General features: G+C 34.9%; 6 protein-coding genes across 6 annotated transcripts; 4 read left to right on the top strand and 2 right to left on the bottom strand.

The window, feature by feature from the left end:
- Positions 1-2880: 2880 nt before the first annotated feature.
- On the bottom strand, positions 2881-3729 carry LOC123675379. The gene has a single exon (XM_045610732.1). The coding sequence runs from the start codon at positions 3727-3729 to the stop codon at positions 2881-2883; it is 849 nt and encodes a 282-aa protein (XP_045466688.1).
- Positions 3730-5551: 1822 nt separating this feature from the next.
- LOC123675378 lies at positions 5552-6400 on the bottom strand. Its single transcript, XM_045610731.1, has one exon. The coding sequence runs from the start codon at positions 6398-6400 to the stop codon at positions 5552-5554; it is 849 nt and encodes a 282-aa protein (XP_045466687.1).
- Positions 6401-8077: 1677 nt separating this feature from the next.
- Positions 8078-8926, top strand: LOC123675376. The gene has a single exon (XM_045610730.1). It carries the CDS (start codon positions 8078-8080, stop codon positions 8924-8926), a length of 849 nt encoding a protein of 282 aa, XP_045466686.1.
- Positions 8927-10748: 1822 nt separating this feature from the next.
- On the top strand, positions 10749-11597 carry LOC123675375. The gene has a single exon (XM_045610729.1). The coding sequence runs from the start codon at positions 10749-10751 to the stop codon at positions 11595-11597; it is 849 nt and encodes a 282-aa protein (XP_045466685.1).
- Positions 11598-13418: 1821 nt separating this feature from the next.
- On the top strand, positions 13419-14267 carry LOC123675374. Its single transcript, XM_045610728.1, has one exon. It carries the CDS (start codon positions 13419-13421, stop codon positions 14265-14267), a length of 849 nt encoding a protein of 282 aa, XP_045466684.1.
- Positions 14268-16089: 1822 nt separating this feature from the next.
- On the top strand, positions 16090-16938 carry LOC123675373. Its single transcript, XM_045610727.1, has one exon. The coding sequence runs from the start codon at positions 16090-16092 to the stop codon at positions 16936-16938; it is 849 nt and encodes a 282-aa protein (XP_045466683.1).
- Positions 16939-24085: the final 7147 nt, after the last annotated feature.

Below are 24085 nucleotides of genomic sequence, written 5' to 3'. Positions count from 1 at the left end.
GGACATTATAGCTACCTGCGTGACATCCGAGTCTAAGAAAATCAACAATGTGGAATGGCTTACTTATATAATTGTTAATTAAACAAAAAGAAGGGAATGAGAACAGTCCCTTTACCAATGTGATTTCCTTAGACACGTGTGTCAAGCTTTCGTCCCTGTGCAATACGATGAAAAGTTTAGAATGAGAAACATTGAAGGAAATAACAAACGAATGAAATCAACAACAGAAGTCAGTCGTGCATTTGTGGTTACAGCAGCAATTGACCTTACCACGTGGGAGATTATAGCTACCTGCGTGACATCCGAGTCCAAGAAAATCAACAATGTGGAATGGCCTACTTGGATAATTGTTGATTAAACAAAAAAAAGGGAATAAGAACAGTCCCTTATATCAAAGAGGTTTCCTTCGTCACGTGTGTCAAGCTTACGTCCCTGTGCAATACGATGAAAAGTGTTAGAATGAGAAACATTGAAGGAAATAACAAACGAATGAAATCAACAACAGAAGTCAGTCGTGCATTTGTGGTTACAGCAGCAAGTGACCTTACCACGTGGGAGATTATAGCTACCTGCGTGACATCCGAGTCCAAGAAACTCAACAATGTGGAATGGCCTACTTGGATAATTGTTGATTAAACAAAAAAAGGGAATAAGAACAGTCCCTTCCTTGACACACAACTTTGGTATAAACCAAAGTTGTTTCCTTAGACACGTGTGTCAAGCTTTCGTCCCTGTGCAATACGATGAATAGTGTTAGAATGAGAAACATAGAAGGAAATAACAAACAAATGAAATCAACAACAGAAGTCAGTCGTGCATTTGTGGTTACAGCAGCAATTGACCTTACCACGTGGGAGATTATAGCTACCTGCGTGACATCCGAGTCCAAGAAAATCAACAATGTGGAATGGCTTACTTGGATACTTGTTCATTAAACAAAAAGAAGGGAATAAGAACAGTCCCTTATACCAAAGTGGTTTCCTTACACACGTGTGTCAAGCTTTCGTCCCTGTGTAATACGATGAAAAGAGTTAGAATGAGGAACATTGAAGGAAATAACAAACAAATGAAATCAACAACAGAAGTCAGTCGTGCATTTGTGGTTACAGCAGCAATTGACCTTACCACGTGGGAGATTATAGCTACCCGCGTGTCATCCGAGTCCAAGAAAATCAACAATGTGGAATGGCTTACTTGGATAATTGTTGATTAAACAAAAAAAAAAGAATGAGAACAGTCCCTTTTACCAATGTGATTTCCTTAGACACGTGTGTCAAGCTTTCGTCCCTGTGCAATACGATGAGAAGTGTTAGAATGAGAAACATTGAAGGAAATAACAAACAAATGAAATCAACAACAGAAGCATTTGTGATAACAGCAGCAATTGACCTTACCAGGTGGGAGATTAAAGCTACCTGCGTGACATCCGAGTCTAAGAAAATCAACAATGTGGAATGGCTTACTTGGATAATTGATCATTATACAGAAAGAAGGAAATAAGAACAGTCCCTTATACCAATGTGGTTTCCATAGACACGTGTGTCAAGCTTTCGTCCCTGTGCAATACGATGAGAAGTGTTAGAATGAGAAACATTGAAGGAAATAACAAACAAATGAAATCAACAACAGAAGTCAGCCGTCCAATTGTGGTTACAGAAGCAATTGACCTTAACACGTGGGAGATTAGAGCTACCCGTGTGTCATCCGAGTCCAAGAAAATCAACAATGTGGAATGGCTTACTTGGATAATTATTAATTAAACAAAAAGAAGGGAATAAGAACAGTCCCTTTACCAATGTGATTTCCTTAGACACGTGTGTCAAGCTTTCGTCCCTGTGTAATACGATGAAAAGAGTTAGAATGAGGAACATTGAAGGAAATAACAAACAAATGAAATCAACAACAGAAGTCAGTCGTGCATTTGTGTTTACAGCAGCAATTGACCTTACCACGTGGGAGATTATAGCTACCTGCGTGTCATCCGAGTCCAAGAAAATCAACAATGTGGAATGGCTTACTTGGATAATTGATCATTATACAGAAAGAAGGGAATAAGAACAGTCCCTTATACCAATGTCGTTTCCATAGACACGTGTGTCAAGCTTTCGTCCCTGTGTAATACGATGAAAAGAGTTAGAATGAGGAACATTGACAGAAATAACAAACAAATGAAATCAACAACAGAAGTCAGTCGTGCATTTGTGGTTACAGCAGCAATTGACCTTACCACGTGGGAGATTATAGCTACCTGCATGTCATCCGAGTCCAAACAAATGAAATCAACAACAGAAGCATTTGTGGTAACAGCAGCAATTGACCTTACCACGTGGGAGATTAAAGCTACCTGCGTGACATCCGAGTCTAAGAAAATCAACAATGTGGAATGGCTTACTTGGATAATTGATCATTATACAGAAAGAAGGGAATAAAAACAGTCCCTTATACCAATGTGGTTTCCATAGACACGTGTGTCAAGCTTTCGTCCCTGTGCAATACGATGAGAAGTGTTAGAATGAGAAACATTGAAGGAAATAACAAACAAATGAAATCAACAACAGAAGTCAGTCGTGCATTTGTGTTTACAGCAGCAATTGACCTTACCACGTGGGAGATTATAGCTACCTGTGTGTCATCCGAGTCCAAGAAAATCAACAATGTGGAATGGATAAATAATAATACACTGCTGATTTCCACAAAATTTATTGATGTTTAAATGACGACAATTGTTTCGCTACACTGTAGCTTTTTCAAGTCGGGTGCTGAACTGAGCATTCCCAAAGTATAACATTCATTTAAATAGGTATTGGCAACATAGTTGAGAAGAAAAATGTGTTTTAAATGAGGTAATGAGAAAATTTGATTTGAATGAGGTAATTAACATTATATTGGAGGGTGCTGCTGGTTAAAGATGTTAAGTAGCGGTGATCTATTTACATCTGTTTGTTCATTCAGAAGGACCTTCTTGGAATTGTACCTGTTTATTTCTAGAGATTCTAAGAGTGTGAGTCTAGAACTCTTGTTTTCTGTATGGAGGATCTGGTAATTATTGTTGAACTCATGTCGGCATTCTTTTAGGTGGTTGGCGTATGTAGAATGGGTGGTGTTGGATGTGAAACTCTTCTGATGTTCATGGATTCTCTTTTTGAAGGATCTTCCGGTTTGGCCTATATAAACCATGTGACAATCCCCGCATTTTAACTTGTAGACTCCAGATTTGTTGTCTTTGTTTGTTTTATCTTTATTATTTCTGACGAAAGTTCCCAAATTATTGTTTGTCTTGAAGGATACTTTGAGATTGAATTTATCTTTGAAATACTTAGCAATACGCTCGGAAGTTCGATTAACGTAGGTTAAAGATATGTACTTTTTGGTGTCATCTTTTATGTGGGAAGGGTACGCTAACAGCAAAGCATGTTTTATTTGTTTATTGAACAGGATCTTATCTATGATGGTAGGGTTATAACCGTTATTGATTGCTATTTGTTTGATTAAATTTAATTCTGTGTTGAAATGATCGTGATTCATAGGTATGGTTATTAGTCTATGGATCATAGAATTGTAAGCGGCCATCTTGTGACTATATGGATGATTAGAAGTGATGTGAATGGTGGTATCAGTATGGGTAGGTTTGTGAAATATACTGAAGTTATGTGTGTCGTTCAGTTTAGAAATTGAAATGTCTAGGAAGTTTATTCTACTATTCATTTCTTCTTCTACTGTAAATTTCATGTTAGGATGGATTTCATTAATAAACTTCATAAACATGCTTAGCTGTCTGTTAGTACCTCTAAAGCAGCAGAATATATCGTCTACATATCTGTACCAATAAAGGAAATATTTAAATAATGGATGTGTGCGGATTTTCTTTTCTAAATTGTCCATGAAAATTTCGGCTAGTATTGAACTTAGAGGATTACCCATGATTAGACCTTCGTCGGAGCAATAAATAGTTTCATTGAATTGAAAGTAGTTCTGTTTTAAACAAATTTCAAGACAATTTAAAATATCGACTTTTATGATAGGGTTGCAATTATTTTTAGTAAGTAGTTGTTCGACTAGTTGAATGGTTTCTATTGGGGGGATACTGGGGAATAAATTTTGTACGTCAAACGAAATGAATTTAGAGTTTTTAGGTAAATGGATATGTTTGATATTATTGATTAATTCTAAACTGTTTTTTATGGCGTATTCAGCGTGAAATTTTGTTTCTTTTCGAATGATAGGGATCAATATTCTAGATAATTTTATGCTAGGAGATGTAGTGAATGAAACTACTGGTCTAATCGGGTAATTCTGCTTATGTAGTTTTAATAATGAATATAATTTTGGAGCTTGTGGGTTCATTAAGGTGAGTTTGAATTTTGGGATGTTCTGAAATATGCTCACTGATTGGTTTATCAGGTATTTGATTTGTTTTTGAAACTGTTCAGTTGGGTCTTTATCAATTATTTTGAATTTATCAGGGGTTAAAAATGCTTTCGTTTTATTAATGTATTCATTTCTCGGTATTATGACTATACTATTTCCGTTATCGGCTCGAGTGAAAACTAATTCATTCAAGTTGCTTTTTTCTTTGATTGATTCAACTAATTTTTGGTCTTTGGATTTCGAGGTTTTTTGTTCAGATTTAATTATGTTAGCGATGTTATATTTATCAAAATTTAAATGTAAATTATTGTCTGTTGTGGGAATTGACTTGATAGCAATTTCCGAGTCAACTGCCAAGCATTCCAAAGATTTCTCATTGCAATGTTTTAGATTGTGTTTGAATCCTTTTTCAAGTAGGGTTGTTTCATTTTCGTCAAATTTAATGTTAGATAAGTTAATGAGTTTAGGGTAAAATTGGTGTGAAGAATAAATTTTAGTTTTTGGTTTTTGTATTTTCGGTTTTCTATTTCTATGGATAAGTGAATTTAATTTCTTACTTTGGATTTGGAATTTCTTATGGATGATTTGGTTGACACGATCTCTGGTATTTCTATCAATAGTATCAAATTCAACAATATGGAGTCTAAAAGTTAGTTCTGAGTGGATTACCTTCAAGTATAAGTTGTTGACGTCTCTTTGGTAATATTCTTTCTTCATGTCAGTTTTCAACCATGTCTTCATACCATGTATTCTTCCTGTGTTGGCTGCCGGGCTTATATTGTTTGTCTTGAGGTTAATGTACTTCGGGAATGTGTTCAGATGCAGGCATTTGGTGTAAAACCAAATGTTTTCGGTATTCTTTCTACTTCTCAGTAGGAGTTTGAAATACCATAAGACCAAGAAGCTGGTTTCAGCTTTTAACAAATATTTGATTGATTCGGTCTTCACTTGATGGAAATTCATTTTAAATAAATAATAATACACTGCTGATTTCCACAAAATTTATTGATGTTTAAATGACGACAATTGTTTCGCTACACTGTAGCTTTTTCAAGTCGGGTGCTGAACTGAGCATTCCCAAAGTATAACATTCATTTAAATAGGTATTGGCAACATAGTTGAGAAGAAAAATGTGTTTTAAATGAGGTAATGAGAAAATTTGATTTGAATGAGGTAATTAACATTATATTGGAGGGTGCTGCTGGTTAAAGATGTTAAGTAGCGGTGATCTATTTACATCTGTTTGTTCATTCAGAAGGACCTTCTTGGAATTGTACCTGTTTATTTCTAGAGATTCTAAGAGTGTGAGTCTAGAACTCTTGTTTTCTGTATGGAGGATCTGGTAATTATTGTTGAACTCATGTCGGCATTCTTTTAGGTGGTTGGCGTATGTAGAATGGGTGGTGTTGGATGTGAAACTCTTCTGATGTTCATGGATTCTCTTTTTGAAGGATCTTCCGGTTTGGCCTATATAAACCATGTGACAATCCCCGCATTTTAACTTGTAGACTCCAGATTTGTTGTCTTTGTTTGTTTTATCTTTATTATTTCTGACGAAAGTTCCCAAATTATTGTTTGTCTTGAAGGATACTTTGAGATTGAATTTATCTTTGAAATACTTAGCAATACGCTCGGAAGTTCGATTAACGTAGGTTAAAGATATGTACTTTTTGGTGTCATCTTTTATGTGGGAAGGGTACGCTAACAGCAAAGCATGTTTTATTTGTTTATTGAACAGGATCTTATCTATGATGGTAGGGTTATAACCGTTATTGATTGCTATTTGTTTGATTAAATTTAATTCTGTGTTGAAATGATCGTGATTCATAGGTATGGTTATTAGTCTATGGATCATAGAATTGTAAGCGGCCATCTTGTGACTATATGGATGATTAGAAGTGATGTGAATGGTGGTATCAGTATGGGTAGGTTTGTGAAATATACTGAAGTTATGTGTGTCGTTCAGTTTAGAAATTGAAATGTCTAGGAAGTTTATTCTACTATTCATTTCTTCTTCTACTGTAAATTTCATGTTAGGATGGATTTCATTAATAAACTTCATAAACATGCTTAGCTGTCTGTTAGTACCTCTAAAGCAGCAGAATATATCGTCTACATATCTGTACCAATAAAGGAAATATTTAAATAATGGATGTGTGCGGATTTTCTTTTCTAAATTGTCCATGAAAATTTCGGCTAGTATTGAACTTAGAGGATTACCCATGATTAGACCTTCGTCGGAGCAATAAATAGTTTCATTGAATTGAAAGTAGTTCTGTTTTAAACAAATTTCAAGACAATTTAAAATATCGACTTTTATGATAGGGTTGCAATTATTTTTAGTAAGTAGTTGTTCGACTAGTTGAATGGTTTCTATTGGGGGGATACTGGGGAATAAATTTTGTACGTCAAACGAAATGAATTTAGAGTTTTTAGGTAAATGGATATGTTTGATATTATTGATTAATTCTAAACTGTTTTTTATGGCGTATTCAGCGTGAAATTTTGTTTCTTTTCGAAAAGAAACAAAATTTATCCATAGAAATAGAAAACCGAAAATACAAAAACCAAAAACTAAAATTTATTCTTCACACCAATTTTACCCTAAACTCATTAACTTATCTAACATTAAATTTGACGAAAATGAAACAACCCTACTTGAAAAAGGATTCAAACACAATCTAAAACATTGCAATGAGAAATCTTTGGAATGCTTGGCAGTTGACTCGGAAATTGCTATCAAGTCAATTCCCACAACAGACAATAATTTACATTTAAATTTTGATAAATATAACATCGCTAACATAATTAAATCTGAACAAAAAACCTCGAAATCCAAAGACCAAAAATTAGTTGAATCAATCAAAGAAAAAAGCAACTTGAATGAATTAGTTTTCACTCGAGCCGATAAGGGAAATAGTATAGTCATAATACCGAGAAATGAATACATTAATAAAACGAAAGCATTTTTAACCCCTGATAAATTCAAAATAATTGATAAAGACCCAACTGAACAGTTTCAAAAACAAATCAAATACCTGATAAACCAATCAGTGAGCATATTTCAGAACATCCCAAAATTCAAACTCACCTTAATGAACCCACAAGCTCCAAAATTATATTCATTATTAAAACTACATAAGCAGAATTACCCGATTAGACCAGTAGTTTCATTCACTACATCTCCTAGCATAAAATTATCTAGAATATTGATCCCTATCATCGAAAAGAAACAAAATTTCACGCTGAATACGCCATAAAAAACAGTTTAGAATTAATCAATAATATCAAACATATCCATTTACCTAAAAACTCTAAATTCATTTCGTTTGACGTACAAAATTTATTCCCCAGTATCCCCCCAATAGAAACCATTCAACTAGTCGAACAACTACTTACTAAAAATAATTGCAACCCTATCATAAAAGTCGATATTTTAAATTGTCTTGAAATTTGTTTAAAACAGAACTACTTTCAATTCAATGAAACTATTTATTGCTCCGACGAAGGTCAAATCATGGGTAATCCTCTAAGTTCAATACTAGCCGAAATTTTCATGGACAATTTAGAAAAGAAAATCCGCACACATCCATTATTTAAATATTTCCTTTATTGGTACAGATATGTAGACGATATATTCTGCTGCTTTAGAGGTACTAACAGACAGCTAAGCATGTTTATGAAGTTTATTAATGAAATCCATCCTAACATGAAATTTACAGTAGAAGAAGAAATGAATAGTAGAATAAACTTCCTAGACATTTCAATTTCTAAACTGAACGACACACATAACTTCAGTATATTTCACAAACCTACCCATACTGATACCACCATTCACATCACTTCTAATCATCCATATAGTCACAAGATGGCCGCTTACAATTCTATGATCCATAGACTAATAACCATACCTATGAATCACGATCATTTCAACACAGAATTAAATTTAATCAAACAAATAGCAATCAATAACGGTTATAACCCTACCATCATAGATAAGATCCTGTTCAATAAACAAATAAAACAGGCTTTGCTGTTAGCGTACCCTTCCCACATAAAAGATGACACCAAAAAGTACATATCTTTAACCTACGTTAATCGAACTTCCGAGCGTATTGCTAAGTATTTCAAAGATAAATTCAATCTCAAAGTATCCTTCAAGACAAACAATAATTTGGGAACTTTCGTCAGAAATAATAAAGATAAAACAAACAAAGACAACAAATCTGGAGTCTACAAGTTAAAATGCGGGGATTGTCACATGGTTTATATAGGCCAAACCGGAAGATCCTTCAAAAAGAGAATCCATGAACATCAGAAGAGTTTCACATCCAACACCACCCATTCTACATACGCCAACCACCTAAAAGAATGCCGACATGAGTTCAACAATAATTACCAGATCCTCCATACAGAAAACAAGAGTTCTAGACTCACACTCTTAGAATCTCTAGAAATAAACAGGTACAATTCCAAGAAGGTCCTTCTGAATGAACAAACAGATGTAAATAGATCACCGCTACTTAACATCTTTAACCAGCAGCACCCTCCAATATAATGTTAATTACCTCATTCAAATCAAATTTTCTCATTACCTCATTTAAAACACATTTTTCTTCTCAACTATGTTGCCAATACCTATTTAAATGAATGTTATACTTTGGGAATGCTCAGTTCAGCACCCGACTTGAAAAAGCTACAGTGTAGCGAAACAATTGTCGTCATTTAAACATCAATAAATTTTGTGGAAATCAGCAGTGTATTATTATTTATTTAAAATGAATTTCCATCAAGTGAAGACCGAATCAATCAAATATTTGTTAAAAGCTGAAACCAGCTTCTTGGTCTTATGGTATTTCAAACTCCTACTGAGAAGTAGAAAGAATACCGAAAACATTTGGTTTTACACCAAATGCCTGCATCTGAACACATTCCCGAAGTACATTAACCTCAAGACAAACAATATAAGCCCGGCAGCCAACACAGGAAGAATACATGGTATGAAGACATGGTTGAAAACTGACATGAAGAAAGAATATTACCAAAGAGACGTCAACAACTTATACTTGAAGGTAATCCACTCAGAACTAACTTTTAGACTCCATATTGTTGAATTTGATACTATTGATAGAAATACCAGAGATCGTGTCAACCAAATCATCCATAAGAAATTCCAAATCCAAAGTAAGAAATTAAATTCACTTATCCATAGAAATAGAAAACCGAAAATACAAAAACCAAAAACTAAAATTTATTCTTCACACCAATTTTACCCTAAACTCATTAACTTATCTAACATTAAATTTGACGAAAATGAAACAACCCTACTTGAAAAAGGATTCAAACACAATCTAAAACATTGCAATGAGAAATCTTTGGAATGCTTGGCAGTTGACTCGGAAATTGCTATCAAGTCAATTCCCACAACAGACAATAATTTACATTTAAATTTTGATAAATATAACATCGCTAACATAATTAAATCTGAACAAAAAACCTCGAAATCCAAAGACCAAAAATTAGTTGAATCAATCAAAGAAAAAAGCAACTTGAATGAATTAGTTTTCACTCGAGCCGATAAGGGAAATAGTATAGTCATAATACCGAGAAATGAATACATTAATAAAACGAAAGCATTTTTAACCCCTGATAAATTCAAAATAATTGATAAAGACCCAACTGAACAGTTTCAAAAACAAATCAAATACCTGATAAACCAATCAGTGAGCATATTTCAGAACATCCCAAAATTCAAACTCACCTTAATGAACCCACAAGCTCCAAAATTATATTCATTATTAAAACTACATAAGCAGAATTACCCGATTAGACCAGTAGTTTCATTCACTACATCTCCTAGCATAAAATTATCTAGAATATTGATCCCTATCATTCGAAAAGAAACAAAATTTCACGCTGAATACGCCATAAAAAACAGTTTAGAATTAATCAATAATATCAAACATATCCATTTACCTAAAAACTCTAAATTCATTTCGTTTGACGTACAAAATTTATTCCCCAGTATCCCCCCAATAGAAACCATTCAACTAGTCGAACAACTACTTACTAAAAATAATTGCAACCCTATCATAAAAGTCGATATTTTAAATTGTCTTGAAATTTGTTTAAAACAGAACTACTTTCAATTCAATGAAACTATTTATTGCTCCGACGAAGGTCTAATCATGGGTAATCCTCTAAGTTCAATACTAGCCGAAATTTTCATGGACAATTTAGAAAAGAAAATCCGCACACATCCATTATTTAAATATTTCCTTTATTGGTACAGATATGTAGACGATATATTCTGCTGCTTTAGAGGTACTAACAGACAGCTAAGCATGTTTATGAAGTTTATTAATGAAATCCATCCTAACATGAAATTTACAGTAGAAGAAGAAATGAATAGTAGAATAAACTTCCTAGACATTTCAATTTCTAAACTGAACGACACACATAACTTCAGTATATTTCACAAACCTACCCATACTGATACCACCATTCACATCACTTCTAATCATCCATATAGTCACAAGATGGCCGCTTACAATTCTATGATCCATAGACTAATAACCATACCTATGAATCACGATCATTTCAACACAGAATTAAATTTAATCAAACAAATAGCAATCAATAACGGTTATAACCCTACCATCATAGATAAGATCCTGTTCAATAAACAAATAAAACATGCTTTGCTGTTAGCGTACCCTTCCCACATAAAAGATGACACCAAAAAGTACATATCTTTAACCTACGTTAATCGAACTTCCGAGCGTATTGCTAAGTATTTCAAAGATAAATTCAATCTCAAAGTATCCTTCAAGACAAACAATAATTTGGGAACTTTCGTCAGAAATAATAAAGATAAAACAAACAAAGACAACAAATCTGGAGTCTACAAGTTAAAATGCGGGGATTGTCACATGGTTTATATAGGCCAAACCGGAAGATCCTTCAAAAAGAGAATCCATGAACATCAGAAGAGTTTCACATCCAACACCACCCATTCTACATACGCCAACCACCTAAAAGAATGCCGACATGAGTTCAACAATAATTACCAGATCCTCCATACAGAAAACAAGAGTTCTAGACTCACACTCTTAGAATCTCTAGAAATAAACAGGTACAATTCCAAGAAGGTCCTTCTGAATGAACAAACAGATGTAAATAGATCACCGCTACTTAACATCTTTAACCAGCAGCACCCTCCAATATAATGTTAATTACCTCATTCAAATCAAATTTTCTCATTACCTCATTTAAAACACATTTTTCTTCTCAACTATGTTGCCAATACCTATTTAAATGAATGTTATACTTTGGGAATGCTCAGTTCAGCACCCGACTTGAAAAAGCTACAGTGTAGCGAAACAATTGTCGTCATTTAAACATCAATAAATTTTGTGGAAATCAGCAGTGTATTATTATTTATTTAAAATGAATTTCCATCAAGTGAAGACCGAATCAATCAAATATTTGTTAAAAGCTGAAACCAGCTTCTTGGTCTTATGGTATTTCAAACTCCTACTGAGAAGTAGAAAGAATACCGAAAACATTTGGTTTTACACCAAATGCCTGCATCTGAACACATTCCCGAAGTACATTAACCTCAAGACAAACAATATAAGCCCGGCAGCCAACACAGGAAGAATACATGGTATGAAGACATGGTTGAAAACTGACATGAAGAAAGAATATTACCAAAGAGACGTCAACAACTTATACTTGAAGGTAATCCACTCAGAACTAACTTTTAGACTCCATATTGTTGAATTTGATACTATTGATAGAAATACCAGAGATCGTGTCAACCAAATCATCCATAAGAAATTCCAAATCCAAAGTAAGAAATTAAATTCACTTATCCATAGAAATAGAAAACCGAAAATACAAAAACCAAAAACTAAAATTTATTCTTCACACCAATTTTACCCTAAACTCATTAACTTATCTAACATTAAATTTGACGAAAATGAAACAACCCTACTTGAAAAAGGATTCAAACACAATCTAAAACATTGCAATGAGAAATCTTTGGAATGCTTGGCAGTTGACTCGGAAATTGCTATCAAGTCAATTCCCACAACAGACAATAATTTACATTTAAATTTTGATAAATATAACATCGCTAACATAATTAAATCTGAACAAAAAACCTCGAAATCCAAAGACCAAAAATTAGTTGAATCAATCAAAGAAAAAAGCAACTTGAATGAATTAGTTTTCACTCGAGCCGATAAGGGAAATAGTATAGTCATAATACCGAGAAATGAATACATTAATAAAACGAAAGCATTTTTAACCCCTGATAAATTCAAAATAATTGATAAAGACCCAACTGAACAGTTTCAAAAACAAATCAAATACCTGATAAACCAATCAGTGAGCATATTTCAGAACATCCCAAAATTCAAACTCACCTTAATGAACCCACAAGCTCCAAAATTATATTCATTATTAAAACTACATAAGCAGAATTACCCGATTAGACCAGTAGTTTCATTCACTACATCTCCTAGCATAAAATTATCTAGAATATTGATCCCTATCATCGAAAAGAAACAAAATTTCACGCTGAATACGCCATAAAAAACAGTTTAGAATTAATCAATAATATCAAACATATCCATTTACCTAAAAACTCTAAATTCATTTCGTTTGACGTACAAAATTTATTCCCCAGTATCCCCCCAATAGAAACCATTCAACTAGTCGAACAACTACTTACTAAAAATAATTGCAACCCTATCATAAAAGTCGATATTTTAAATTGTCTTGAAATTTGTTTAAAACAGAACTACTTTCAATTCAATGAAACTATTTATTGCTCCGACGAAGGTCTAATCATGGGTAATCCTCTAAGTTCAATACTAGCCGAAATTTTCATGGACAATTTAGAAAAGAAAATCCGCACACATCCATTATTTAAATATTTCCTTTATTGGTACAGATATGTAGACGATATATTCTGCTGCTTTAGAGGTACTAACAGACAGCTAAGCATGTTTATGAAGTTTATTAATGAAATCCATCCTAACATGAAATTTACAGTAGAAGAAGAAATGAATAGTAGAATAAACTTCCTAGACATTTCAATTTCTAAACTGAACGACACACATAACTTCAGTATATTTCACAAACCTACCCATACTGATACCACCATTCACATCACTTCTAATCATCCATATAGTCACAAGATGGCCGCTTACAATTCTATGATCCATAGACTAATAACCATACCTATGAATCACGATCATTTCAACACAGAATTAAATTTAATCAAACAAATAGCAATCAATAACGGTTATAACCCTACCATCATAGATAAGATCCTGTTCAATAAACAAATAAAACATGCTTTGCTGTTAGCGTACCCTTCCCACATAAAAGATGACACCAAAAAGTACATATCTTTAACCTACGTTAATCGAACTTCCGAGCGTATTGCTAAGTATTTCAAAGATAAATTCAATCTCAAAGTATCCTTCAAGACAAACAATAATTTGGGAACTTTCGTCAGAAATAATAAAGATAAAACAAACAAAGACAACAAATCTGGAGTCTACAAGTTAAAATGCGGGGATTGTCACATGGTTTATATAGGCCAAACCGGAAGATCCTTCAAAAAGAGAATCCATGAACATCAGAAGAGTTTCACATCCAACACCACCCATTCTACATACGCCAACCACCTAAAAGAATGCCGACATGAGTTCAACAATAATTACCAGATCCTCCATACAGAAAACAAGAGTTCTAGACTCACACTCTTAGAATCTCTAGAAATAAACAGGTACAATTCCAAGAAGGTCCTTCTGAATGAACAAACAGATGTAAATAGATCACCGCTACTTAACATCTTTAACCAGCAGCACCCTCCAATATAATGTTAATTACCTCATTCAAATCAAATTTTCTCATTACCTCATTTAAAACACATTTTTCTTCTCAACTATGTTGCCAATACCTATTTAAATGAATGTTATACTTTGGGAATGCTCAGTTCAGCACCCGACTTGAAAAAGCTACAGTGTAGCGAAACAATTGTCGTCATTTAAACATCAATAAATTTTGTGGAAATCAGCAGTGTATTATTATTTATTTAAAATGAATTTCCATCAAGTGAAGACCGAATCAATCAAATATTTGTTAAAAGCTGAAACCAGCTTCTTGGTCTTATGGTATTTCAAACTCCTACTGAGAAGTAGAAAGAATACCGAAAACATTTGGTTTTACACCAAATGCCTGCATCTGAACACATTCCCGAAGTACATTAACCTCAAGACAAACAATATAAGCCCGGCAGCCAACACAGGAAGAATACATGGTATGAAGACATGGTTGAAAACTGACATGAAGAAAGAATATTACCAAAGAGACGTCAACAACTTATACTTGAAGGTAATCCACTCAGAACTAACTTTTAGACTCCATATTGTTGAATTTGATACTATTGATAGAAATACCAGAGATCGTGTCAACCAAATCATCCATAAGAAATTCCAAATCCAAAGTAAGAAATTAAATTCACTTATCCATAGAAATAGAAAACCGAAAATACAAAAACCAAAAACTAAAATTTATTCTTCACACCAATTTTACCCTAAACTCATTAACTTATCTAACATTAAATTTGACGAAAATGAAACAACCCTACTTGAAAAAGGATTCAAACACAATCTAAAACATTGCAATGAGAAATCTTTGGAATGCTTGGCAGTTGACTCGGAAATTGCTATCAAGTCAATTCCCACAACAGACAATAATTTACATTTAAATTTTGATAAATATAACATCGCTAACATAATTAAATCTGAACAAAAAACCTCGAAATCCAAAGACCAAAAATTAGTTGAATCAATCAAAGAAAAAAGCAACTTGAATGAATTAGTTTTCACTCGAGCCGATAAGGGAAATAGTATAGTCATAATACCGAGAAATGAATACATTAATAAAACGAAAGCATTTTTAACCCCTGATAAATTCAAAATAATTGATAAAGACCCAACTGAACAGTTTCAAAAACAAATCAAATACCTGATAAACCAATCAGTGAGCATATTTCAGAACATCCCAAAATTCAAACTCACCTTAATGAACCCACAAGCTCCAAAATTATATTCATTATTAAAACTACATAAGCAGAATTACCCGATTAGACCAGTAGTTTCATTCACTACATCTCCTAGCATAAAATTATCTAGAATATTGATCCCTATCATTCGAAAAGAAACAAAATTTCACGCTGAATACGCCATAAAAAACAGTTTAGAATTAATCAATAATATCAAACATATCCATTTACCTAAAAACTCTAAATTCATTTCGTTTGACGTACAAAATTTATTCCCCAGTATCCCCCCAATAGAAACCATTCAACTAGTCGAACAACTACTTACTAAAAATAATTGCAACCCTATCATAAAAGTCGATATTTTAAATTGTCTTGAAATTTGTTTAAAACAGAACTACTTTCAATTCAATGAAACTATTTATTGCTCCGACGAAGGTCTAATCATGGGTAATCCTCTAAGTTCAATACTAGCCGAAATTTTCATGGACAATTTAGAAAAGAAAATCCGCACACATCCATTATTTAAATATTTCCTTTATTGGTACAGATATGTAGACGATATATTCTGCTGCTTTAGAGGTACTAACAGACAGCTAAGCATGTTTATGAAGTTTATTAATGAAATCCATCCTAACATGAAATTTACAGTAGAAGAAGAAATGAATAGTAGAATAAACTTCCTAGACATTTCAATTTCTAAACTGAACGACACACATAACTTCAGTATATTTCACAAACCTACCCATACTGATACCACCATTCACATCACTTCTAATCATCCATATAGTCACAAGATGGCCGCTTACAATTCTATGATCCATAGACTAATAACCATACCTATGAATCACGATCATTTCAACACAGAATTAAATTTAATCAAACAAATAGCAATCAATAACGGTTATAACCCTACCATCATAGATAAGATCCTGTTCAATAAACAAATAAAACATGCTTTGCTGTTAGCGTACCCTTCCCACATAAAAGATGACACCAAAAAGTACATATCTTTAACCTACGTTAATCGAACTTCCGAGCGTATTGCTAAGTATTTCAAAGATAAATTCAATCTCAAAGTATCCTTCAAGACAAACAATAATTTGGGAACTTTCGTCAGAAATAATAAAGATAAAACAAACAAAGACAACAAATCTGGAGTCTACAAGTTAAAATGCGGGGATTGTCACATGGTTTATATAGGCCAAACCGAAAGATCCTTCAAAAAGAGAATCCATGAACATCAGAAGAGTTTCACATCCAACACCACCCATTCTACATACGCCAACCACCTAAAAGAATGCCGACATGAGTTCAACAATAATTACCAGATCCTCCATACAGAAAACAAGAGTTCTAGACTCACACTCTTAGAATCTCTAGAAATAAACAGGTACAATTCCAAGAAGGTCCTTCTGAATGAACAAACAGATGTAAATAGATCACCGCTACTTAACATCTTTAACCAGCAGCACCCTCCAATATAATGTTAATTACCTCATTCAAATCAAATTTTCTCATTACCTCATTTAAAACACATTTTTCTTCTCAACTATGTTGCCAATACCTATTTAAATGAATGTTATACTTTGGGAATGCTCAGTTCAGCACCCGACTTGAAAAAGCTACAGTGTAGCGAAACAATTGTCGTCATTTAAACATCAATAAATTTTGTGGAAATCAGCAGTGTATTATTATTTATTTAAAATGAATTTCCATCAAGTGAAGACCGAATCAATCAAATAAAATGTGGAATGGCTTACTTGGATAATTGATCATTATACAGAAAGAAGGGAATAAGAACAGTCCCTTATACCAATGTGGTTTCCATAGACACGTGTGTCAAGCTTTCGTCCCTGTGCAATACGATGAGAAGTGTTAGAATGAGAAACATTGAAGGAAATAACAAACAAATGAAATCAACAACAGAAGTCAGTCGTGCATTTGTGGTTACAGCAGCAATTGACCTTACCACGTGGGAAATTATAGCTACCTGCGTGTCATCCGAGTCCAAGAAAATCAACAATGTGGAATTGCTTACTTGGATAATTGATCATTATACAGAAAGAAAGGAATGAGAACAGTCACTTATACCAATGTGGTTTCCATAGACACGTGTGTCAAGCTTTCGTCCCTGTGTAATACGATGAAAAGAGTTAGAATGAGGAACATTGACGGAAATAACAAACAAATGAAATCAACAACAGAAGTCAGTCGTGCATTTGTGGTTACAGCAGCAATTGACCTTACCACGTGGGAGATTATAGCTACCGGCGTGACATCCGAGTCTAAGAAAATCAACAATGTGGAATGGCTTACTTGGATAATTGTTAATTAAACAAAAAGAAGGGAATGAGAACAGTCCCTTTACCAATGTGATTTCCTTAGACACGTGTGTCAAGCTTTCGTCCCTGTGCAATACGATGAAAAGTGTTAGAATGAGAAACATTGAAGGAAATAACAAACGAATGAAATCAATAACAGAAGTCAGTCGTGCATTTGTGGTTACAGCAGCAATTGACCTTACCACGTGGGAGATTATAGCTACCTGCGTGACATCCGAGTCCAAGAAAATCAACAATGTGGAATGGCCTACTTGGATAATTGTTGATTTAACAAAAAAAGGGAATAAGAACAGTCCCTTATACCAAAGTTGTTTCCTAAGACACGTGTGTCAAGCTTTCGTCCCTGTGCAATACGATGAATAGTGTTAGAATGAGAAACATAGAAGGAAATTACAAACAAATGAAATCAACAACAGAAGTCAGTCGTGCATTTGTGGTTACAGCAGCAATTGACCTTACCACGTGGGAGATTATAGCTACCCGCGTGTCATCCGAGTCCAAGAAAATCAACAATGTGGAATGGCTTACTTGGATAATTGTTAATTAAACAAAAAAAAAGGAATGAGAAAAGTCCCTTTTACCAATGTGATTTCCTTAGACACGTGTGTCAAGCTTTCGTCCCTGTGCAATACGATGAGAAGTGTTAGAATGAGAAACATTGAAGGAAATAAACAAATGAAATCAACAACAGAAGTCAGTCGTGCATTTGTGGTTACAGAAGCAATTGACCTTACCACGTGGGAGATTATAGCTACCTGCGTGACATCCGAGTCTAAGAAAATCATTAATGTGGAATGGCTTAGTTGGATAATTGTTCATTAAACAAAAAGAAGGGAATAAAAACAGTCCCTTATACCAAAGTGGTTTCCTTAGACACGTGTGTCAAGCTTTCGTTCCTCAGCAATACGATGAAAAGTGTTAGAATGGGAAACATTGAAGGAAATAACAAACAAATGAAATCAACAACAGAAGTCAGCCGTCCAATTGTGGTTACAGCAGCAATTGATTTTACCACGTGGGAGATTATAGCTACCTGCGTGACATCCGAGTCTAAGAAAATCAACAATGTGGAATGGCTTACTTGGATAATTGATCATTATACAGAAAGAAGGGAATAAGAACAGTCCCTTATAAAAATGTGGTTTCCATAGACACGTGTGTCAAGCTTTCGTCCCTGTGTAATACGATGAAAAGAGTTAGAATGAGGAACATTGAAGGAAATAACAAACAAATGAAATCAACAACAGAAGTCAGTCGTGCATTTGTGGTTACAGCAGCAATTGACCTTACCACGTGGGAGATTATAGCTACCTGCGTGTCATCCGAGTCCAAGAAAATCAACAATGTGGAATGGCTGACTTGGATAATTGATCATTAAACAAAAAGAAGGGAATAAGAACAGTCCCTTATAGCAAAGTGGTTTCCTTAGACACGTGTGTCAAGCTTTCGTCCCCGTGTAATACGATGAAAAGAGTTAGAATGAGGAACATTGAAGGAAATAACAAACAAATGAAATCAACAACAGAAGCATTTGTGGTAACAGCAGCAATTGACCTTACCACGTGGGAGATTAAAGCTACCTGCGTGACATCCGAGTCTAAGAAAATCAACAAAGTGGAATGGCTTACTTGGATAATTGATCATTATACAGAAAGAAGGGAATAAGAACAGTCCCTTATACCAATGTGGTTTCCATAGACACGTGTGTCAAGCTTTCGTCCCTGTGCAATACGATGAAAAGAGTTAGAATGAGAAACATTGAAGGAAATAACAAACAAATGAAATCAACAACAGAAGTCAGCCGTCCAATTGTGGTTACAGAAGCAATTGACCTTACCACGAGGGAGATTATAGCTACCCGTGTGTCATCCGAGACCAAGAAAATCAACAATGTGGAATGGCTTACTTGGATAATTGTTAATTAAACAAAAAGAAGGGAATAAGAACAGTCCCTTTACCAATGTGATTTCCTTAGACACGTGTGTCAAGCTTTCGTCCCTGTGCAATACGATGAGAACTGTTAGAATGAGGAACATTGAAGGAAATAAACAAATGAAATCAACAACAGAAGTCAGTCGTGCATTTGTGGTTACAGAAGCAATTGACCTTACCACGTGGGAGATTATAGCTACCTGCGTGACATCCGAGTCTAAGAAAATCATTAATGTGGAATGGCTTACTTGGATAATTGTTCATTAAACAAAAAGAAGGGAATAAAAACAGTCCCTTATACCAAAGTGGTTTCCTTAGACACGTGTGTCAAGCTTTCGTTCCTCAGCAATACGATGAAAAGTGTTAGAATGGGAAACATTGAAGGAAATAACAAACAAATGAAATCAACAACAGAAGTCAGCCGTCCAATTGTGGTTACAGCAGCAATTGATTTTACCACGTGGGAGATTATAGCTACCTGCGTGACATCCGAGTCCAAGAAAATCAACAATGTGGAATGGCTTACTTGGATACTTGTTCATTAAACAAAAAGAAGGGAATAAGAACAGTCCCTTATACCAAAGTGGTTTCCTTAGACACGTGTGTCAAGCTTTCGTCCCTGTGTAATACGATGAAAAGAGTTAGAATGAGGAACATTGAAGGAAATAACAAACAAATGAAATCAACAACAGAAGTCAGTCGTGCATTTGTGGTTACAGCAGCAATTGACCTTACCACGTGGGAGATTATAGCTACCTGCGTGTCATCCGAGTCCAAGAAAATCAACAATGTGGAATGGCTTACTTGGATAATTGATCATTAAACAAAAAGAAGGGAATAAGAACAGTCCCTTATAGCAAAGTGGTTTCCTTAGACACGTGTGTCAAGCTTTCGTCCCCGTGTAATACGATGAAAAGAGTTAGAATGAGGAACATTGAAGGAAATAACAAACAAATGAAATCAACAACAGAAGCATTTGTGGTAACAGCAGCAATTGACCTTACCACGTGTGAGATTATAGCTACCTGCGTGTCATCCGAGTCCAAGAAAATCAACAATGTGGAATGGCTTACTTGGATAATTGTTAATTAAACAAAAAGAAGGGAATAAGAACAGTCCCTTTACCAATGTGATTTCCTTAGACACGTGTGTCAAGCTTTCGTCCCTGTGTAATACGATGAAAAGAGTTAGAATGAGGAACATTGAAGGAAATAACAAACAAATGAAATCAACAACAGAAGTCAGTCGTGCATTTGTGTTTACAGCAGCAATTGACCTTACCACGTGGGAGATTATAGCTACCTGCGTGTCATCCGAGTCCAAGAAAATCAACAATGTGGAATGGCTCACTTGGATAATTGATCATTATACAGAAAGAAGGGAATAAGAACAGTCCCTTATACCAATGTGGTTTCCATAGACACGTGTGTCAAGCTTTCGTCCCTGTGCAATACGATGAGAAGTGTTAGAATGAGAAACATTGAAGGAAATAACAAACAAATGAAATCAACAACAGAAGTCAGTCGTGCATTTGTGGTTACAGCAGCAATTGACCTTACCACGTGGGAAATTATAGCTACCTGCGTGTCATCCGAGTCCAAGAAAATCAACAATGTGGAATTGCTTACTTGGATAATTGATCATTATACAGAAAGAAAGGAATAAGAACAGTCACTTATACCAATGTGGTTTCCATAGACACGTGTGTTAAGCTTTCGTCCCTGTGTAATACGATGAAAAGAGTTAGAATGAGGAACATTGAAGGAAATAACAAACAAATGAAATCAACAACAGAAGTCAGTCGTGCATTTGTGTTTACAGCAGCAATTGACCTTACCACGTGGGAGATTATAGCTACCTGCGTGACATCCGAGTCCAAGAAAATCAACAATGTGGAATGGCTTACTTGGATACTTGTTCATTAAACAAAAAGAAGGGAATAAGAACAGTACCTTATACCAAAGTGGTTTCCTTAGACACGTGTGTCAAGCTTTCGTCCCTGTGTTATACGATGAAAAGAGTTAGAATGAGGAACATTGACGGAAATAACAAACAAATGAAATCAACAACAGAAGTCAGCCGTCCAATTGTGGTTACAGCAGCAATTGACCTTACCACGTGGGAGATTATAGCTACCTGCGTGTCATCCGAGTCCAAGAAAATCAACAATGTGGAATGGCTTACTTGAATAATTGTTAATTAAACAAAAAAAAGGGAATGAGAACAGTCCCTTTTACCAATGTGATTTCCTTAGACACGTGTGTCAAGCTTTCGTCCCTGTGCAATACGATGAGAAGTGTTAGAATGAGAAACATTGAAGGAAATAAACAAATGAAATCAACAACAGAAGTCAGTCGTGCATTTGTGGTTACAGCAGCAATTGACCTTACCACGTGGGAAATTATAGCTACCTGCGTGTCATCCGAGTCCAAGAAAATCAACAATGTGGAATGGCTTACTTGGATAATTGATCATTATACAGAAAGAAAGGAATAAGAACAGTCACTTATACCAATGTGGTTTCCATAGACACGTGTGTCAAGCTTTCGTCCCTGTGCAATACGATGAGAAGTGTTAGAATGAGGAACATTGAAGGAAATAACAAACAAATGAAATATCAACAACAGAAGTCAGTCGTGCATTTGTGGTTACAGCAGCAATTGACCTTACCACGTGGGAAATTATAGCTACCTGCGTGTCATCCGAGTCCAAGAAAATCAACAATGTGGAATTGCTTACTTGGATAATTGATCATTATACAGAAAAAAAGGAATAAGAACAGTCCCTTTACCAATGTGATTTCCTTAGACACGTGTGTCAAGCTTTCGTCCCTGTGCAATACGATGAGAAGTGTTAGAATGAGAAACATTGAAGGAAATAAACAAATGAAATCAACAACTGAAGTCAGTCGTGCATTTGTGGTTACAGCAGCAATTGACCTTACCACGTGGGAAATTATAGCTACCTGCGTGTCATCCGAGTCCAAGAAAATCAACAATGTGGAATTGCTTACTTGGATAATTGATCATTATACAGAAAGAAAGGAATAAGAACAGTCACTTATACCAATGTGGTTTCCATAGACACGTGTGTTAAGCTTTCGTTCCTCAGCAATACGATGAAAAGTGTTAGAATGGGAAACATTGAAGGAAATAACAAACAAATGAAATCAACAACAGAAGTCAGCCGTCCAATTGTGGTTACAGCAGCAATTGATTTTACCACGTGGGAGATTATAGCTACCTGCGTGACATCCGTGTCCAAGAAAATCAACAATGTGGAATTGCTTACTTGGATAATTCTTCATTAAACAAGAAGAAGGGAATGAGAACAGTCCCTTTACCAATGTGATTTCCTTAGACACGTGTGTCAAGCTGTGCAATACGATGAAAAGTGTTAGAATGAGAAACATTGAAGGAAATAACAAACGAATGAAATCAACAACAGAAGTCAGTCGTGCATTTGTGGTTACAGCAGCAATTGACCTTACCACGTGGGAGATTATAGCTACCTGCGTGACATCCGAGTCCAAGAAAATCAACAATGTGGAATGTTCTACTTGGATAATTGTTGATTGAACAAAAAAAGGGAATAAGAACAGTCCCTTATACCAAAGTTGTTTCCTAAGACACGTGTTTCAAGCTTTCGTCCCTGTGCAATACGATGAATAGTGTTAGAATGAGAAACATAGAAGGAAATTACAGACAAATGAAATCAACAACAGAAGTCAGTCGTGCATTTGTGGTTACAGCAGCAATTGACCTTACCACGTGGGAAATTATAGCTACCTGCGTGTCATCCGAGTCCAAGAAAATCAACAATGTGGAATTGCTTACTTGGATAATTGATCATTATACAGAAAGAAGGGAATAAGAACAGTCCCTTCTACCAATGTGATTTCCTTAGACACGTGTGTCAAGCTTTCGTCCCTGTGCAAAACGATGAAAAGTGTTAGAATGAGAAACATAGAAGGAAATAACAAACAAATGAAATCAACAACAGAAGTCAGTCGTGCATTTGTGGTTACAGCAGCAATTGACCTTACTACGTGGGAGATTATAGCTACCTGCGTGACATCCGAGTCTAAGAAAATCAACAATGTGGAATGGCTTACTTGGATAATTGTTAATTAAACAAAAAGAAGGGAATGAGAACAGTCCCTTTACCAATGTGATTTCCTTAGACACGTGTGTCAAGCTTTCGTCCCTGTGCAATACGATGAAAAGTGTTAGAATGAGAAACATTGAAGGAAATAACAAACGAATGAAATCAACAACAGAAGTCAGTCGTGCATTTGTGGTTACAGCAGCAATTGACCTTACCACGTGGGAGATTATAGCTACCTGCGTGACATCCG

The sequence above is a fragment of the Harmonia axyridis genome, chromosome 3, assembly GCF_914767665.1.
Source record: "Harmonia axyridis chromosome 3, icHarAxyr1.1, whole genome shotgun sequence".
NCBI lineage: Eukaryota > Metazoa > Arthropoda > Insecta > Coleoptera > Coccinellidae > Harmonia > Harmonia axyridis.
The sequence above is the reverse complement of the archived record's forward strand: the minus strand, read 5'-3'. Positions and strand labels throughout refer to the sequence as shown.

Coding starts and splice junctions, on each gene's coding strand:
- LOC123675379 (XM_045610732.1), bottom strand. CDS start 3,729: ATGAAATTTACAGTAGAAGAAGAAATGAATAGTAGAATAAACTTCCTA.
- LOC123675378 (XM_045610731.1), bottom strand. CDS start 6,400: ATGAAATTTACAGTAGAAGAAGAAATGAATAGTAGAATAAACTTCCTA.
- LOC123675376 (XM_045610730.1), top strand. CDS start 8,078: ATGAAATTTACAGTAGAAGAAGAAATGAATAGTAGAATAAACTTCCTA.
- LOC123675375 (XM_045610729.1), top strand. CDS start 10,749: ATGAAATTTACAGTAGAAGAAGAAATGAATAGTAGAATAAACTTCCTA.
- LOC123675374 (XM_045610728.1), top strand. CDS start 13,419: ATGAAATTTACAGTAGAAGAAGAAATGAATAGTAGAATAAACTTCCTA.
- LOC123675373 (XM_045610727.1), top strand. CDS start 16,090: ATGAAATTTACAGTAGAAGAAGAAATGAATAGTAGAATAAACTTCCTA.